This window comes from Pinus tabuliformis, chromosome Q (assembly GCF_031772625.1).
Source record: "Pinus tabuliformis cultivar Carrire ecotype Pingquan chromosome Q, CPIR1, whole genome shotgun sequence".
Taxonomy (NCBI): Eukaryota; Viridiplantae; Streptophyta; class Pinopsida; order Pinales; family Pinaceae; genus Pinus; species Pinus tabuliformis.
The window spans coordinates 850,852,471-850,873,732 of record NC_142296.1 but is presented as its reverse complement, the minus strand read 5'-3'; the positions used below and the strand labels follow the sequence as shown (position 1 = coordinate 850,873,732).

Here is a 21,262-nt window from a genome sequence, read left to right as displayed (position 1 = left end):
ATTAGGAAGTGTTGTCGCGTGGATTGACACGACAACGCTCAGACCGGGGGCTGTCACTCTGATCCCCGATCCCTCCGTTTAAGCCTATCTCCCGCGGCTAAGGGGGGTAGTCCCTGTGAGATGATGAGACCAACTGTCGACCAGTTGGTTGGGAGACACGAGACACGATATGAAAAACACCAGATAGATTTGATTAACTTAGCAGACCAGTGCCTTATAAGATTGTTATTAAAATGATTACTTGTTAAATGATATAGAAATATAAGCCGTGAACAGCAATCATTTGTCATCAAAGGGATCAACTAAATCACGATGACCAAAACGATATCCAGCAACTGAAAATTTAGAAAAGATGAATGCTTTAAAACCACCACAAGAGTCATGAATCATTAACCAGATATCATATTCGTATCTCGACTTAGATCTCAGTATAAAAGATGATAATTTGATAAACAACTGAAACTGGATCCGAAAAAGGAAATTTCCAATTTTTTTTTTATTTTTTTTTTTTTTTTTTTAAATCTAAAAAGGAAAAAAAAAATCTAAAGAAAAGACAAAATCTAACAATTATAAAAATTTAAAATGAAAATTAAACCAAAGCCTAAAAACTTAATAAAAAAAAAAAATTATTTCTTTTTTTGTTTTTTTAAAAAAACCAAATCAAAAAATCTAATCTAAAATCTAATTTAAATTTAAAAGACTAAATTTCTAACGTTAAAAATCTAAACCAAAGAAAATGATTTATTAAGAAATTAAAATCTAAAAATCAAAATCTAACCAAAATTAAATTTGAAAACTAATTAAATATAAAAACTATGCTAACCTACACTTAACCCTCTTCATATACAATTAAACCAATCTTAAAGGAAATAAAACGAAATTATAAACAAAGAAAAGCCTTAAATCTAAGACTACGTAACATACAGAAAATCGGATATATGACCACGAGAGGAGTTTTGATTACCTTTTCCGTCTGCGTAAATGAGGAAAGCCCGCGGTGAGGAAGATTGAAACGCAGGAAACCCGCATACGAATGGATTATGAAGCACTGAGCACTGAGCCGGCGGTAATGGGTTATCTTTTACCTGCGTTTTCCAGTTCCGGACGGCCGACAAATGAAACTCTCAAGCAGTTTTCCAGTTCCGGACGGCGACTCCGCAATCATAATTCGGCTCATGGTGCAAAGGCAGAGCTCGCCAAATACTCTATTGCAACAAATCAACAGCAGAAACCAGATACTACACGACATGTTGGAGGAAGCCCGTTATTACCATATCCTACGGGGACTCAATAAAGATGCTGATAAATATGCCAACAAGGCCTGTGAACGCCCCAAAGGCCAACTCAGCTGCAATGATATCTTGTCCACTCAACCACTGCCATGAGGAGCGCTTACACAGTCAGCACATGGGGCACCGTAACCAATAGAATCCGCAACTGCAGGAAAATCAGCAGAGCAGAGGACAGAATAGATAAGGTCGAAAGGAATAGCATCAGAAACCCGATCAGGCAATCTGATCAAAGCATGGGAACCAGGATTCACAAAGAAGTAAATCGTCCTCGCCATCAAACACAAGATTTTGATCAAGATATGTGTCGGAAGGCGCAGAGGAACATTGGGATGCGCTGCTCCCTCTCCCATCACTGCATTCAGGGAAATCCTTTATATATCCCCGGTATGCAGCCTCAACATCCCACAGTTGGAACTTATTTTCGTAGGCTCCAGAGCGGAATCCCAGCTGAGTCTCACCAAGCTATCTGTGTTACTCTCTGTCAGTCCGAGCATCTACACCCAAGTTCTTTTAGCATCCTTGAGAGCAGTGCTGCTCTCACTAACAGCAAGATAAATCCTCAGAGGCACGGAGATAAGCAAAGACGTAGTGCCAGCAACCACTCAAAGGGCACAATGGAAGAGCAATGTTTTCACTGCAGGGATCTGCAAGCCGAATTTGAAGAAGTTCGAGCTCAACAGAGAGCGTTGGAGGATCAAGTGCGTAGCTTAGAAACCAGGCTTGAAGACCAATGTAAAATCCTCCACGACAAATATAGAGCGGAGATGGCTCTCTTTTTACACAGGGTACACTCCCTTCATGAGCAGTTCAATGATTTGAGCAATAGATGTAGTCATGCAGAAGAAAGAATCTCAATACTCAAATACATGATGGAAAAGAAAGATGCGACATCCTCCTCCAGCGCAAAGCCGATAGCAACTGACCAGGATCCAGAAGGATCAACAGCGAGGAAGATAAGCCATATTGAGATTGATTAGTAATGTGTTGCAGATGTAAATTTTGGGGTCGCCAGTTTATAGAAATCTATAGTAGTATAAGTAGCACTAGGAGCAGTCAAACTAAAGTCAGAATCAAGGAAAGAAACTGTTTTGTGATTCCTTGGATTCAAAACGCTCTTGAAGCATCTTATGTATGGCAATCTGCCTTCTTTTTTCAGATTAATATATAGCACCCGATCTTTGTCTAAAAAAAAAAGATATAGAAATATAAGCCGTGAACAGCAATCATTTGTCATCAAAGGGATCAGCTAAATCACGATGACCAAAACGATATCCAGCAACTGAAAATTTAGAAAAGATGAATGCTTTAAAACCACCACAAGAGTCATGAATCATTAACCAGATATCATATTCGTATCTCGACTTAGATCTCAGTATAAAAGATGATAATATGATAAACAACTGAAACTGGATCCGAAAAAGGAAATTTCCAAATTTTTTTTTTTTTTTTTTTTTTTTAAATCTAAAAAGGAAAAAAAAAATCTAAAGAAAAGACAAAATCTAACAATTATAAAAATTTAAAATGAAATTTAAACCAAAGCCTAAAAACTTAATAAAAAAAAAATTTGTATTTCTTTTTTTTTTTTTTTAAAAAACCAAATCAAAAAATCTAATCTAAAATCTAATTTAAATTTAAAAGACTAAATTTCTAACGTTAAAAATCTAAACCAAAGAAAATGATTTATTAAGAAATTAAAATCTAAAAATCAAAATCTAACCAAAATTAAATCTGAAAACTAATTAAATATAAAAACTACGCTAACCTACACTTAACCCTCTTCATATACAATTAAACCAATCTTAAAGGAAATAAAACGAAATTATAAACAAAGAAAAGCCTTAAATCTAAGACTACGTAACATACAGAAAATCGGATATATGACCACGAGAGGAGTTTTGATTACCTTTTCCGTCTGCGTAAATGAGGAAAGCCCGTGGTGAGGAAGATTGAAACGCAGGAAACCCGCATACGAATGGATTATGAAGCACTGAGCACTGAGCCGGCGGTAATGGGTTATCTTTTACCTGCGTTTTCCAGTTCCGGACGGCCGACAAATGAAACTCTCAAGCAGTTTTCCTCTGGCCCGATGGCGTGAAGCGTATCCTCTCTCACCGATTTTATATATATTTTTTATTTTTTTGCTTGTTTGTTTGAACAAATGCAGGGATCGAATGAAGGCACAGGTGACTCGGCCTGCAGAACACGCCAGACCAAATGCAATGATATGCTGAATCGAAACCCTGGCTCAGCGAAACGATAACTTCACGAATAGAAACCTCGCTTGAAAGAAAACTCAATGGCGGTGGACAGAAAGGCAACTAAATCGATTTAATGTTTTCATAGCACAGATCGACGGCAACACAGTTAAATTGGTGGCAAATCGTGTGTCAATCCACAGTCGCGTCGGAATAAACGCTAGGCAATTCGGAGATGCTACAGCCCAACAGCTTCGATACGCACTGAATCGGTTTTTTCCTTTTGCATTTGATGAAAAACAAAGTTTGTCACGTATCCAGAAGTCTCCTCACAGTAAATTCGAAAATTAGTCAGCCCACATGAACTGAGTAACTGGAACAGTGTCGACTGAGATCGAATCTGAGCCAGTTCTGACGTGATAGAATGATGGGCACGGCAGCATTGATGGAGGCGGACAGCGCGTATAATTAGAAGCTACATGGGGTGAGTGCTGCTCGCATAAACGCTGCAGGATTGGTTTGAATCGAGGGCTTTGGATGTTGTTTGTAGATTCGATGGCGGATGGAGCAGTAGCTGCTGACAGGGCATGGGAGCCACGGATGAAATCTGATTTTCCTGCCAAAAATAATTTCGAAATTTTTCATGTGATAAAATGAAACCTAAAAAACCCTAAACCCTAATAAAAACTGCATAAAGCAAAAAATTAAAACCCTGGAACAGCTAATTTAATTTACAGATTTTGGCCCCTTAATAGCCAGATCCGGAAATAAGCACGGAAAACATTTTAAAGAACAGAAATTTCAGATCGTCACTGTGAAGAACTTCAGAAAATCTCTCATGCAAACTTAGAAAAATAAACCGAATGATAAACCCAAGATCAAATCGAACTGGGCTCAGCAAAAAAAATGCTTGCGAGAGTTGGCTGGTTCAGCCGAGAACTTCCCCGAACGCCCACCAAATTTCCTTCAATGATGTTTTCTGCACAGCTCAAAACCACTGTCAATGAAGAGGGCAAAAATGCTGCTAGATCTCAGGAAGTAATGGAGATACCTGCCATTACTTCAGAAACCCTAACAGCACCCAAACCCCAGCAAGTGAACAAGATACCTGTGCTCACAATACTCTACAAAAAGCTATTATTAACGGCTGAAAATAACATATGCAGAAAATGAAACAATCTCACAGCATTTCAAGAGAGTAACACCAACAAGATATGGACCCCAAAGTCTTCTTTTATTAACCAGAAATCAAATTACAAGAGAGCTTTTTCAGTACTGACTCAGATCGAAAAATGAATCTGAAATGACCACCTAAGACTCTATATAAAGGAAATGATCCCAACGGCTAGTTCGAATGATCCATGTAGAAATGATCTCGACCGTTGATGAGGATCAAGACATCTCTTGATCTCATCCGTCGATTTATTCAATTAATTTTTTTATTATTTTTTTAAATTTTTTATTATTTATTATTTTATTATTATTTTTTAAATTTTTAAATTTTTAAATTTTTTATTATTTTTATTTATTTCATTTTTTTTTTAAATTTTTAAATTTTAAATTTTTTATTATTTTTTAAATTTTTTAAATTTCTTAATTTTTATTTATTTTATTATTTTATTTCATTTTTTAAATGGATCATCGAACTAAGCCTTTGGAAACATCACCTAGGACCTAGGACTTAGGACTCACGAGGGGATTTAAAACATTTTCGACCCTCAAGACACATTACATCATGACTTTTACAACTTACATCTCAAGGGGACAAGCCCATTTAACACAGACCCTCATAAATCACCCAGTTCTGCGACACAACTATAATCTAGCAGATCAACACACTAGGATTCTCCTAAAGTTCTAATGACAAAATCCATCCCGGCTTTGGGGTCAGGTTTGAAGGAAAACTCTGCCGATCCATGGATCGGTGAGACGAAAAACCTTCCGGGACGTAGATTATCACTAGAAAGTTAGGTCCACCTAGGCAATTTACATACATGACTCTGATCTGCTTAGATTATTTACAATTCATACATGCAGACTGGGTTTACAATTGAAATGATCAAGCTGCTGATGACTGTTGGATGGCACGGACACGCTGATCAGGTGCTGCCCCATTCTTGCAAAGAAAAACGGGGTGTACTGCATGGGTAGTTGACCAATAGAGGTCAACATCTGGCTCTACTTGGGGACACGTTGCTGCTTGCAGGAATGTGAGAATCCAGAATCTGCAACCATACAACACAAAAATAAGTAGCGTCCATCCAAAAATCATCATATAACATTAAGCACAGGAAAGATAAAAGCTCTTCATTTATTAACTATCTAAAGCAGAAACGAAAATGCGGAAAAAACAAGGAGTAGGGTTAGAAATACGGTACAAAGGATGCCCTACAGCATCAGATGTGTTCAATATAGTGCATACTGAGCATTTGCCTGCTTTCAGGAAAATCTGTCGGCTGCTTGTCGGATGCACCATGTCCAATTTTGCATAAGGTAGGACTCTTTCCTATCCGAAAATCAAGCTGCTCATGGCCGTCTGATGCATCAAATCTTCTTCTTATTTTCTTTCTCTTACGTTTTTTCTTTCTGGCAGGTTGAATTACTTATGACCTGGAACTTTCTGTTTCAAAATTATCAGATGAAGTATGAGTGATATGTCTTTCTTTAACCCGCATCTGATCTTTATCATTCTTAAGTCTGTCTGGATCACCTTCAATCAACCATCTTTCAATCGAATCAATAACCTCCTCATAATAAGATGGAGCTTGTCGCAGCAAATGAGAAGGCTCCTGATCTATTGATGTCACCCGGTTTCTTTCATCTTCCAGTTGCTGAAACCTTTGAGTCTGTATTCTAATGGCATCCATCTGTCTAGAGTGTTCAACCTTTATAGCACTGATTTGTCTGGCATGGTGCTCCTGCATGTCTTTTATTACTTTAACATTCTCTTCCTTTATGTCCATCAAGTAATGCTGCATGAAATTTATTTCTTCTTTATGATTCGCTTGCAAGTCAGCCAACTGATTGTTATGATTGAACGTCATGATAGTCATTTCCTCATCCATAGTTAATAACTTGTTTTGCATAGAGTCAATTTCCCTATCATGATCAGCTTTCATGGTCACCATATTTTCCTCTAAGACTGACATCTTGCTATGCATGTTTCCAATTTCTGTTTCATATTTAGTTTTCATGGCCTCAATTTCTTTAGCATGCTGATTTTGCGTGACCTCAATCTCCCTATTACGTTTTTCCAGGTGGGTGCGTAAAGTTTTCACATCATTGACATAATTAGTTTGATTGATTTCCATATTTCTTACCAACATCATTAGATCTCGTAAAATTTGTTTTTGCTCTTCCCTTTCATTGTCATTTGTCCCTGATTTTTCACTATCATGAGCTTGATCTGCAATATTTTTGGTGGATGACACATTCTGACATGATGAATCGTCTTGGGACCTTTCAGCTGGACCGCTTATCAAATTACTTTCATTCTGTTGCACAATTTTAGAGGTAGAAGGCAAGCTGTTTGGACTATCATATCTATCTTTAAAAGCATTGAGAATGTCTTGTAAAGAAGTGAAAAAATCATTAGGAAAATTATTAAACCAATTCAAGGCATCACCCTCTAATGAATGGACAAATAGACGCATCTTGAAATCTTCATGATTATATTGAGGAAATCTACAATATAAGATCATTACACAAGTAAACCTGTTTAAATGCTGTCCAACAGTGACCGAATCACCACCCGAGAACTTAAATAATTTACCAACGGCCTCTTTCGGAAGATCATGGAGACGTTCAGTAAAACGACATGGCTTAAATGAATAATCCATGATGAATGATAAGGGATTAGATGAATGATAGAACTAGATCTCTGCTCAAGAAAATCAAGAGATGAAAGAAGTGGAGTCGCCACTTGAACAATAAATCTGATTCTAAGATCCAAGAAGTAATCAACAAACAAATATGCGACAGGCTTCTTGTCTGGGAAAAAACAAGAAAATGGAGTCGCCACCCAAACAAGAAACAAACCCAAGAGATGCTGCTGATATGGGATGAAAAGATGCCAAAAATATTGAATCTGCCAACGCAACTGAGAGATGAGAGATGAGAAGATGAATGTCAATGAAACTCCAGGAACAGGAAAACTCTGTCCCCGGCAACGGCGCCAAAAAATGTTGGCGTTGCCGGCTCAAACGAAAGATAGAAAGATGAACGATGAATGATGAAAAGTCGTTGAAACACCAAGGACAGAAAAACTCTATCCCCGGCAACGGCGCCAAAAAATGTTGTCACGCGGATTGACACGACAACGCTCAGACTGGGGGCTGTCACTCTGATCCCCGATCCCTCCGTTTAAGCCTATCTCCCGCGGCTAAGGGGGGTAGTCCCTGTGAGATGATGAGACCAACTGTCGACCAGTTGGTTGGGAGACACGAAACACGATATGAAAAACACCAGATAGATTTGATTAACTTAGCAGACCAGTGCCTTATAAGATTGTTATTAAAATGATTACTTGTTAAATGATATAGAAATATAAGCCGTGAACAACAATCATTTGTCATCAAAGGGATCAGCTAAATCACGATGACCAAAACGATATCTAGCAACTGAAAATTTAGAAAAGATGAATGCTTTAAAACCACCACAAGAGTCTTGAATCATTAACCAGATATCATATTCGTATCTCGACTTAGATCTCAGTATAAAAGATGATAATATGATAAACAACTGAAACTGGATCCGAAAAAGGAAATTTCCAAATTTTTTTTTTTTTTTTTTTTTTTAAATCTAAAAAGGAAAAAAAAAATCTAAAGAAAAGACAAAATCTAACAATTATAAAAATTTAAAATGAAAATTAAACCAAAGCCTAAAAACTTAATAAAAAAAAAATTTATTTCTTTTTTTTTTTTTTTTTTAAAAACCAAATCAAAAAATCTAATCTAAAATCTAATTTAAATTTAAAAGACTAAATTTCTAACGTTAAAAATCTAAACCAAAGAAAATGATTTATTAAGAAATTAAAATCTAAAAATCAAAATCTAACCAAAATTAAATCTGAAAACTAATTAAATATAAAAACTACGCTAACCTACACTTAACCCTCTTCATATACAATTAAACCAATCTTAAAGGAAATAAAACGAAATTATAAACAAAGAAAAGCCTTAAATCTAAGACTACGTAACATACAGAAAATCGGATATATGACCACGAGAGGAGTTTTGATTACCTTTTCCGTCTGCGTAAACGAGGAAAGCCCGCGGTGAGGAAGATTGAAACGCAGGAAACCCGCATACGAATGGATTATGAAGCACTGAGCACTGAGCCGGCGGTAATGGGTTATCTTTTACCTGCGTTTTCCAGTTCCGGACGGCCGACAAATGAAACTCTCAAGCAGTTTTCCTCTGGCCCGATGGCGTGAAGCGTATCCTCTCTCACCGATTTTATATATATTTTTTATTTTTTTGCTTGTTTGTTTGAACGAATGCAGGGATCGAATGAAGGCACAGGTGACTCGGCCTGCAGAACACGCCAGACCAAATGCAATGATATGCTGAATCGAAACCCTGGCTCAGCGAAACGATAACTTCACGAATAGAAACCTCGCTTGAAAGAAAACTCAATGGCGGTGGACAGAAAGGCAACTGAATCAATTTAATGTTTTCATAGCACAGATCGACGGCAACACAGTTAAATTGGTGGCAAATCGTGTGTCAATCCACAGTCGCGTCGGAATAAACGCTGGGCAATTCGGAGATGCTACAGCCCAACAGCTTCGATACGCACTGAATCGGTTTTTTCCTTTTGCATTTGATGAAAAACAAAGTTTGTCACGTATCCAGAAGTCTCCTCACAGTAACTTCGAAAATTAGTCAGCCCACATGAACTGAGTAACTGGAACAGTGTCGACTGAGATCGAATCTGAGCCAGTTCTGACGTGATAGAATGATGGGCGCGGCAGCATTGATGGAGGCGGACAGCGCGTATAATTAGCAGTGTTGTTAAAATCGCGATAAAATCGCGATTTTTCCTCTGCCCGATCAAATCGCGATTTTTATCCGTAAAAATCGCCACTTTTTTTTATACCGATTTTTATCGAAAAAATCGCGATTTTTTCAAAAAATCGCGATTTTTAATGAAAAAATCGGCAGAGGCGCGGGCAGCGGGCTTTTTATATGCAAAATCGATTTTTTTTTTTATTCATTGTGCTGTCCGCGCGGAGGAGGAGGAGAAGAGGTGAGGGAGAGGAGCTGAAGGGTTTCCGTCGGATTTGGGAGCGAATCCAAGCGTTTTTAGGAGGAATCCAAGCCAAGATCACCAATTTGTCCATAAAAGAGGTATGTAGATTAATTTTTTTTGGTTTTGCTTCTATAAAAACTTTGGTTTTCATTGTTTTTAAAGAATTTTTTGAAATTTTTCATTGATTTGGGATGGGTAATTTGTTATGACTATGAGAACCAATTTTTTATTTTCATTTTCTCATTTTTTTTAAACATTGTTTATTTTTTTTGAATTTTCATTGTTTTTTGGCATTTGCCATTGGCATTTGGTTGGGTAACTTGGGTTTAGAAATTGGGATTTTGGAAATAATTAACTTGTAATTTTGTAAATGCTAAATTGTAATTTGTATTATGTAATCCTAAATTCCTATTTCCTAATCCTTATTTTTCCATAGGTTTGCAAATTCAAAATTCAAAAACAAACATGCCAAGGAAATTGGATCCTTTCTGGGAATATGGTGACCCTAAAACTCCGAATGATAGACAAAACTTGTATTGCAAGTTGTGTGGAAAGGAAATATTCGGGGGGGTGTACAGGTTGAAGTTCCACCTTGCACAAATCCCTGGACATGATGTGGGGCCCTGTCTAAATCAGTGTTGTTAAAATCGCGATAAAATCGCGATTTTATTGGAAAATCGCGATTTTTTCCTCTGCCCGATCAAATCGCGATTTTTATCCGTAAAAATCGCCACTTTTTTTACACCGATTTTTATCGAAAAAGTCGCGATTTTTAATGAAAAAATCGGCAGACGCGCGGGCAGCGGGCTTTTTATATGCAAAATCGATTTTTTTTTTTATTCATTGTGCTGTCCGCACGGAGGAGGAGGAGAAGAGGTGAGGGAGAGGAGCTGAAGGGTTTCCGTCGGATTTGGGAGCGAATCCAAGCGTTTTTAGGAGGAATCCAAGCCAAGATCACCAATTTGTCCATAAAAGAGGTATGTAGATTAATTTTTTTTGGTTTTGCTTCTATAAAAACTTTGGTTTTCATTGTTTTTAAAGAATTTTTTGAAATTTTTCATTGATTTGGGATGGGTAATTTGTTATGACTATGAGAACCAATTTTTTATTTTCATTTTCTCATTTTTTTTAAACATTGTTTATTTTTTTTGAATTTTCATTGTTTTTTGGCATTTGCCATTGGCATTTGGTTGGGTAACTTGGGTTTAGAAATTGGGATTTTGGAAATAATTAACTTGTAATTTTGTAAATGCTAAATTGTAATTTGTATTATGTAATCCTAAATTCCTATTTCCTAATCCTTATTTTTCCATAGGTTTGCAAATTCAAAATTCAAAAACAAACATGCCAAGGAAATTGGATCCTTTCTGGGAATATGGTGACCCTAAAACTCCGAATGATAGACAAAACTTGTATTGCAAGTTGTGTGGAAAGGAAATATTCGGGGGGGTGTACAGGTTGAAGTTCCACCTTGCACAAATCCCTGGACATGATGTGGGGCCCTGTCTAAATACAAATGCTGAAATTATCCAAAAAGCCATGAGAGCATTGGGAGAATTAGAGCACACTAGAGAGGCCAAAGAAGAACTCAAAAGGCAACTAAAAAGGTCAGTTGAAGGAAGTGGGCCAAGTGGCACTGGTTCTACTGCAGCGTCAGTCAATCCGGTAGCTGCATCATTATATTTTGTTCCTCGAACCACACCTGGTTCACAACCAACTATTGGTTCAATGCTAAAAAGAACTGAAAAAGAACAAGCTGACAAGTTGATGACAAAATTTCTCCTCTGGAGTGATATTCCTTTCAGCATTATAAGGAATAATCCATTTTTCCAACCTACTATTGATGCTATTGCCAGTGTTGGCCCGGGGTACAAAATCCCTTCTCTTCATGATTTCAGAGGCCGGCTTCTTCAAGATGAAAAGCGTGACTGCACCCAAAGATTGGAGGATTTTAGGGCATCATGGGCACAAACAGGATGCACTGTTATGTCAGATGGTTGGACTGACCAAAAGGGGAGAACCCTTATAAACTTCTTGGTTAGTTGTCCCAAGGGGACTATGTTTATCAAATCTGTTGATGCAACTCATCAAATCAAAGATGCAAGAACTTTATGTGATTTGCTGGATGTGTTTATTTTGGAGGTGGGTGCAGAAAATGTTGTCCAAGTCATAACGGACAATGCTGCAAATTATGTTGCTGCTGGTAGAATGCTTATGGACAGGCATCCTGCTTTATTTTGGACACCTTGTGCTGCCCATTGTATTGATTTGATGTTAGAGGACATAGGGAAAATTCCCTTTGTCAAAGAGGTTGTTGACTCATCAAAAAGCATCACAAAATTTATTTACAATCACACATCTGTGCTTAGCTTGATGAGAAAATGCACCAACAACAAAGAGTTGGTGCGCCCCGCCATTACACGGTTTGCGACGAGTTTCATATCTCTTCAATCCCTCTTGAATTCTATGTGGGATTTGAAGAGAATGTTTCTTTCAGAGGAGTGGCGTGCTTCGTCAATGAGCCGCAAACCAGAAGGAGAGGCCGTCTGCAGACTAGTTTCATACCAGGAAGACTTCTGGGCGGGAGTGCAGGAGGTGTGCGCTGTTACAGAACCTTTGGTAAAGGTTCTTCAGTTGGTTGATGGTGAGAAGCCCGCAATGGGCTATTTGTATGAAGCCATGGACAGGGCCAAAGAAGCCATTCGGTCCTACTATGATGATAAGGGAGATGATGGGTTTCAGAGACAACTCCTTCTATGGGAAGTCATTGATGAGCGATGGAACAACACACTCCATCGTCCCATTCATGCTGCTGGGCTTTTCCTGAACCCTGCATTTTCTTATGCATGTGGGTTTAATTTTGATGTTGAGGTCGTGGAAGGATTATTAACCTGTGTCCAGAAGATGGTGAGATCTCCAGAAGAACGTATGGAGATCTCTAGACAAATTGAGCAATATAAGTTGTCAGGTGGCACATTTGGCTTTGAGATGGCTGTCATTGATAGGACGATTAAAATGCCAGGTATTTTTTAGTTTGTAGTATGTACTTTGTAACTTTGTTTCAAATTTCATTGTTTCTTCAAATTCCATTTTTTTCTTATGTTTATTTAAAATTTTATTTGTAATTTTGTTGTAGACGCATGGTGGAAGATGTATGGTGGCAGAGTACCCCTTTTGCAAAATCTTGCCGTACGCATCCTCAGCCAAACATGCAGCTCCTCAGGATGTGAGCGCAATTGGAGTGTATTTGAAAAAATACACAACAAGAAGCGCAATAGGTTAACACTTAAACATTTAAAATATTGCAAATTTCCAAATAAATTTTTGAATTCATTAAAGTTTTAAACAATATTTTTTTTATAATATTAATTATTAATTATTAATTTATTATTTCATGAACTTTGTACAGGTTGGAGTCCCATAGACTTAATGACATGGTCTATGTCTACTACAATCTTCGATTGTGGGTGAAACAACTAGAGAAGACACCTGATACGGAAGCCATCTCATTGGATGGGATTGACACCACTGCTGAATGGAGGGTTGAGACCGAGAGGCCTCTCATGGATCCCACTGAGGATTGGTTAGTGCAGGATGAGGGGGAGGAGGAGCAGGAGCAGGAGCAGGAGCAGGAGGAGGAGGAGTTGGAGGAGCAGGAGGAGGAGGTGACACCGCCTACCCGGGCTACCCGGGCTACCACTACCACCAGTAGAGGACGTGGTCTCCGTCCACCTCAGCTTCCTGTAGCTGCTACTACTAGTTCTTCAGCTTCTAGAGCACGTCAGACTCCACTGCCATTTCCACCAGCACAGGCACCAGCTTCTACATCTAGAGGGAAAGAGAAAGCTGTGCCATTTTCTCGCAAGAGGGGCAGAGGAAATCAATAGGATTAGACTTTCATTTTATTGTATATGACATTATGACATGATGAGATACATTATCATATTTTTTGTTGATATTTTGAGGCTGAGTTGGACTTGGGACTCAGGACTTACTATTCAGGACATGATTCAATGTTATGTGTGATTTTAGCGCTAGAAATGATATTAAACATCTTATATATTAGTTTTTTTATCATATTTATGTGTCAATGTATTTATTTTATGTTGTAGATGGTTTAGATATTAAAAAAATTGAAAAAAAATGAAAAAAAATGAATATTTTTGTGCCAAACGCTTTTTTCCCGCTTTTTTCCCGCTTTTGTCGATTTTTTCCGCTTTTTTCCTGGCGCCGATTAAATCCCGATCGCGCTTTGTGCAACATTGATAATTAGAAGCTACATGGGGTGAGTGTTGCTCGCCTAAACGCTGCAGGATTGGTTTGAATCGAGGGCTTTGGATGTTGTTTGTAGGTTCGATGGCGGATGGAGCAGTAGCTGCTGACAGGGCATGGGAGCCACGGATGAAATCTGATTTTCCTGCCAAAAATAATTTCGAAATTTTTCATGTGAAAAAATGAAACCTAAAAAACCCTAAACCCTAATAAAAACTGCATAAAGCAAAAAATTAAAACCCTGGAACAGCTAATTTAATTTACAGATTTTGGCCCCTTAACAGCCAGATCCGGCAATAAGCACGGAAAACATTTTAAAGAACAGAAATTTCAGATCGTCACTGTGAAGAACTTCAGAAAATCTCTCATGCAAACTTAGAAAAATAAACCGAATGATAAACCCAAGATCAAATCCAACTGGGCTCAGCAAAAAAAATGCTTGCGGGAGTTGGCTGGTTCAGCCGAGAACTTCCCCGAACGCCCACAAAATTTCCTTCAATGATGTTTTCTGCACAGCTCAAAACAATTGTCAATGAAGAGGGCAAAAATGCTGCTAGATCTCAGGAAGTAATGGAGATACCTGCCATTACTTCAGAAACCCTAACAGCACCCAAACCCCAGCAAGTGAACAAGATACCTGTGCTCACAATACTCTACAAAAAGCTATTATTAACGGCTGAAAATAACATATGCAGAAAATGAAACAATCTCACAGCATTTCAAGAGAGTAACACCAGCAAGATATGGACCCCAAAGTCTTCTTTTATTAACCAGAAATCAGATTACAAGAGAGCTTTTTCAGTACTGACTCACAGATCGAATGAATCTGAAATGACCACCTAAGACTCTATATAAAGGAAATGATCCCAACGGCTAGTTCGAATGATCCATGTAGAAATGATCTCGACCGTTGATGAGGATCAAGACATCTCTTGATCTCATCCGTCGATTTATTCAATTAATTTTTTTATTATTTTTTTAAATTTTTTAAAACTTTTTATTATTTATTATTTTATTATTATTTTTTAAATTTTTAAATTTTTTATTATTTTTATTTATTTCATTTTTTTTTTTTAATTTTTAAATTTTAAATTTTTTATTATTTTTTAAATTTTTTAAATTTCTTAATTTTTATTTATTTTATTATTTTATTTCATTTTTTAAATGGATCATCGAACTAAGCCTTTGGAAACATCACCTAGGACCTAGGACTTAGGACTCACGAGGGGATTTAAAACATTTTCGACCCTCAAGACACATTACATCATGACTTTTACAACTTACATCTCAAGGGGACAAGCCCATTTAACACAGACCCTCATAAATCACCCAGTTCTGCGACACAACTATAATCTAGCAGATCAACACACTAGGATTCTCCTAAAGTTCTAATGACAAAATCCATCCCGGCTTTGGGGTCAGGTTTGAAGGAAAACTCTGCCGATCCATGGATCGGTGAGACGAAAAACCTTCCGGGACGTAGATTATCACTAGAAAGTTAGGTCCACCTAGGCAATTTACATACATGACTCTGATCTGCTTAGATTATTTACAATTCATACATGCAGACTGGGTTTACAATTGAAATGATCAAGCTGTTGATGACTGCTGGATGGCACGGACACGCTGATCAGGTGCTGCCCCATTCTTGCAAAGAAAAAGGGGGTGTACTGCATGGGTAGTTGACCAGTAGAGGTCAACAGAAAGAAACTATTGTTAGTGCCTCCACAGTGAAGATTATGTTCTTGGATCACAGTCACAATGCTTAGATATATTTTCGCATAGTGATGAGGTTTCACTATATGGGTCACTAGAGTAGATAAGGTCCATAGCTGAATTATTAATGTTAATTTAGCCAAAACATTGTTATAATCATGAATATATTTCATAAACTTGAAACTGTTGCTACAAATATGGCAATTGTGCATTACTTATTCAATTTTGTTGGAATGATGAGAGAAAGGCCCACTTTAATTGGTTTAATCGTGCCAAACTCGGCCATAGTATGTGCTTCAAAATCCTGCAGCATTTGCCATCAGGGCCGTTGTAATCTGCCTTTTTCTTTGTGTGAGTGAAAGTGTGTAGCACATTTGTGTGGCCAACCATATAATTGTATAAATGGACACAGAAACATTTCTGTCCCCATCTTTATGGAACAAGTTTATTCCAAAGTCATGGAAAGATTTGTCAGTTCTCAACAATATTGCTTCACTTTGGAACTCCCAGGAAAGCATTTGTAAGGTCACTAAAGTTGCTTAGGAGATGACAATTGATGACATTTGAGACTAATAAAGCTACCATTTCACTTTTAAACAGATCCGGTATCTAGAGTCCAGAGTACATGTGAATTCTTCCAGTGGGTATAGAACAAGCATGGAAGAGGAAAAAAATTGAAGACTATAAGGCTTATATGCCCACAAGCACCTTTAATTATTAAGGATTGCGTGAACAGGAAGCTTTCTGTTTTTTAATGACCAATACTTGTAAACTAATATAAAGAAATAACATCCAAAATTGTCAACATGCATAAGCTGTAAATAAAATAGCAAATGTGACAGTAAACCTTGGTTGCTAACATTTTTCTTTATTTGAAGCCTGAAGGGTTGACCTTTGAAGGATGGAATAAAACTTTAGAAATCCTAGTATAGATTAGAGAATATGAACAGTTACTCACTGGTGACATTCAAATTCGACCATCTCAAATCCAGTTACCTTTCAATCTATTCTACCATTGCTTGTTCTCGTTACTTCCAGAATGTAACTGGTCCTTGACACTCAAAATTGTTTTCATACATATGATTGCAATCTGGAATACGTAGCCTTTGAAAAAAGAAATCTTAAATATATAGTTTCCAAATAATGATAGTGTCTTCACATTTTGCACAAGATGAATTGGGAAATCAGCATCTTAAGGAACAAATGGAATGTTTGCAGAAATATAATTTTCTAGCTAACACAATGAATATATTAAATGAAAAGTATATGCAATATAAATGAATGTTCAAGAATATATACTTTACTGTTAGTTTATGCAATTTCGTGAATCCAGAGGGTGTTAAATTGTTAATATACTAGAAAACAGGGCGATCAGAATAACAACTCATTAAGGAGAGATTTCATTATTATCTTTTACATTGAAAAATGCAATTTTGTGAATGCAGAGAGAGTATTAAATTGTTAATATATTTAAAAAAAAGGGCAATCAGAATAAGAACTCATTAAGGAGAGATTTCATTATAATGCAGAGAGACTATTAAATTGTTAATATATTTAAAAAAAGGACGATCATTATAATAGCTCATTAAGGAGATATTTCATTATTATATTTTACATTGTAAAAGATAATAACGAAATCTCTCCTTAATGAGTTATTATTATGATCGCCCTTTTTTTAGTATATCAACAATTTAATACACTCTCTGCATTCACGAAATTGCATAAACTAACAGTAAAGTACATATTCTTGGACAGTCAATTATATTGCATATACTTCTCATTTAATATATTCAAAATGTTAGCTAGAAAATTATATTTCTGAAAACATTCCATTTGTTCCTTACGACGTTCATTTTCCCAAATCATCCTTCCTTATGAATAATCCCTCTTTATTGTTCGCACAACAATGAACAAATCTATTTGGACAATAAATGAGCAATATAATCACAACCTTTTCATAGTTTGTGCTCATAGCAATTATAAATAATATTTTTCCAAATAAAAAGGTTTGAGTAATTTTGAAAGTGTTCTCTCCTAACAAATTCGACATGCAGTCCAACAATGCACCTGTGAAGAAGGCTCGAAACGAAGTTGAAATCCCAGATCCGGAAAGTTGATCACAATATCAAACATCAAAGGTTCCTACATTACGAAAAGAGGAAAAGACCATGTAAATTTAAATAAGAATTTGAGCCACGACCATTCATGAAAAAACGATTTCAAGAGAAATTTGAAACATGACAATAGAGAAATTAGAATGGTAAACATCATGAACTTACAAGATACATTCATTGAAATCTATATTTCAATTGCTCAGACTACGAAATATAACAATGCTTTGAGTAGTCACACTTTTACAAACAAAACACTCTCCTATGCATATCAAAGACCTAGAATTTAAAACCTAAGTTAACAACACCAGCTTAAAGGCTGCCAGGATCCACACATCCACCGATCTGATCCAGATCGAGCCAGGACAAGTTTCCAGATACAATCAGTTCTAGCATCTGGTCATGAATCATATCTAAATGCCAGATACCTTTTTCACAGAAAAGGGGGAAAACAGGGCCATGCACTAGGGTGAAAGCCCATCTTATCAGGCAAAGTGGCACTTGAGTAGGAGTATGCCCTTACCCAAATATTAATGACAAACCTGGAAATGCTTTAAGTGCATACAATGACGCACTATAAAAGCTTGCAAAATGACAATTGTGAAAATTCCTAAACCCGGAATCCCTACTGCAGCAAACCGATGTTACTTCTCCTACTTGATAATCCATACAAGTTACTTACTGTGTTCTATAGTAAATATCGAAGTAAATACAACTGCAACATTCACTATTTAAAATAATATGCTGAAACAAGAAACTGAACAGGAAAAAGATACAACACAATGACATAGTTATTTTTGGATAAATGTCCCCGGGAAAACCCAATGCGGGAAAACCAGTGCAGCAACTCTGAGGGTTTTATTATTATGCAGTAGTAATTTCTGAATACAATCTCTGGATGCCCTCCTAGCTATCCAGTACAGAGAATATCACTGACAAAGAGATTTGTGAGATTACCTCACACTACCACTGGAAATCTTGGTTGATCCAGCCCTTGAATGACTACCCCTGACTGTCTCCCATTGCCTCTACCCAGTCTCTGCATCAGCCCAACGTCAAACCCTTTAGGGACAGCGTCACTCCTCCAGCGGATCTATTTGCTTCCCAGGAACTTCGATTTGTGCCTCCTGGTCTCACACCCCGGCTCTTGGCTTCTGCAATCAATTCCTTCAACAAATTTTCAGACTTCCTCTCGGCTTCTGTGTGGCCTTGTGTGGCTCTACGTCAGCCCCTCTAGCTATGCGCTGCCACTGCTGGATCTCCCTTTGTTTTCTCTGCTGAGTATTCTCCATCCAGGAAAGATTTCCCTTCAGATACTATCCCTGCCCCTCACTGCAAAAGATCACTATCGAAAATCTCTCTGGCAGTTGCTCTGCTTTTGAAAATCGAACTTCTGATCTGCCCTCTATGTGTTCTCCAAGTGCCCATCAAGCCTTCTCTTATAATCCTCTCGCTGATCAATCAATAGCACAGATTAGATTTTAATCAATGGCTAGGATCATATTGACTTGATCTTCGCCTCCTTCTAGGAGTTTAACCCACAGTTTAGATTAATACCCTTTAATTATTTTAATTTCCTCAGTTTAGACTTACAGTCCCATTAAAAATAATTAATTAGTTTAATCAAACTGTCTCTGGGTGGAATTTCCCAAAATGATTTCTGGTATTGGAGAATGCATATGTCTAAGCGTCCCTGCAAAATTTGAGACTTAGAGCACATCTGACGCTACCAAAAATCAACATTCCCTCTTAGCGAGGAATGTGCTCTAGCAACGCACCCTATTGAAACATCACTTTGTTCTAAAACATGTTGATTTTTGGGGTAGCATCAGATGTGATCTAGCTCCGAAATTTTGTGGAGGGGCTAAAACTCATGAGATCTCCAAGACCCAAAAATTGTTTGGAGAAATTCCACCCGGATTGTATTTTATTAAAGTAATTAATATTTTTAATGGGGTTCCTAAGTCTAAACTTAGGAAAATTAAAATATTAATGGGTATTAATGAAAATATGGGTGAAAAGCTTCTAAGAGACGAGGATCAAGTCTAATTTAATCTTAGTCGTTGATTAGAAATTTGATCACAGTCGTTGATTTCTCAACAGGAAAAGTATAAAGGAAGGCTTTGGGTTAGTTGGAGAAGACTCACAGAGAGATTGAGGAAATCGATTTTCTGAAGTGAGAAGTTCTCAGGAGGGAAATCGATTGGGGAGATCTTACCAATGAGGGCCAGTGATAATTTGGGAATACAAACAGAGAGGTAGACAGAAACTTGTGGAGGCAGTGCAGTAGCTGGGAGAGCTGACGCTGGGCCAGTCTGGGCCCACACAGCCTTGACACAGAGCCAAGACGGCCAGCGTAGAGGAAGAGATGCCTTCCACGCATTAACTGAGGTGACAGTGGGCTATCGCTCTATTGTTGCCCCTTGACCTAGTAGTTTCTCTATAGGATCCCCGCCTAGGACCCTTGTTAGTTTGAGTGGTAACATTTTGGCGTCGTTGTCGAGAACACGAGATGTGTGTCTTGTTTCCATTACGACATTATTGATATATCATTTGGCGACTCCATGGAAAGAACAAAGCCCTAGTTTTTCATTGAAATTTAAAGTTAATGCTTGTAGGGTGAGGCAAGAATCTATCAAGGCATTTTTAATTCACCCTAGTGACTCCATTTTATTCCTAATATGCAAAATCATGAAAAATGGCCTATTGTCAAGAAGAGAGTACCCGTGGCTCTCCATTTGCAAAACTCAATGATCAAGAATTGCAAAAACTACAAGAAATTGTGGACCAATATGTTGAGTTTTGTGAAGATTTGTTGGAGAACATGGATAAGGAATTCATGCTCAAGTTTCATGGAGCAACACAAAAACGACTCTACATAACAATGTGTGCTTATGAGAAGGATCCTACTCATCTCTTTTAACTTGGAATCCAAACCTATGCTTTTGATATTTTGACTGATCTTATCAATGAAAAATATTATAATCAATCACAAAGCCCCATAGAATGTAATCAATTCGGTGATCAAGGTGACCTTGAAGAAGATCATGATGAGGACCTTCAGGATGCAAATTTAAGGGTTGAGAAGGTGCATCACATGAGTGAAAGCCTTATTAAATCCCATGAGGATGAACACGATGAAGTGGGGACTTTCATTCAAGAAAGGGTGTTGGAGGATTTAAATATTGTAGCTCCCTATGAAGATGACATTTCTAATTTCTTATGCATTAATGAGGGAAAATGGGATATGGGCAGCCATCATTTTGATAGTGAACCTATTTATGATACTGACATGGAAAATGAGGTTGAAATTGACTCTCCTTTTCTCTAGGACATCACTCATAATGATATGACTACTCACACCATTGAAAAGGAGGATCATTGTTTTCCCATGCATGAAGAAGGTTTGTTAGAAATAGCGGGC

The 21,262-nt window shown here is 37.4% G+C and overlaps 1 protein-coding gene across 2 annotated transcripts in view; it reads right to left on the bottom strand.

Moving 5' to 3' along the window:
* LOC149222226 (PHAF1 protein At3g51130-like) overlaps positions 1-21,262 on the bottom strand; it is a 377,477-nt gene that overhangs the window by 305,402 nt on the left and 50,813 nt on the right. The window contains exon 3 of one of the 2 annotated variants that reach the window (XM_089385319.1): positions 17,795-17,869. The exons of the other annotated variant lie outside the window; for it this stretch is intronic. Within the exon in view, the coding sequence (XP_089241445.1) occupies positions 17,795-17,869 (75 nt within the window). The remainder of the gene's footprint in view (positions 1-17,794; positions 17,870-21,262) is intronic. 2 annotated transcript variants of the gene reach the window in all.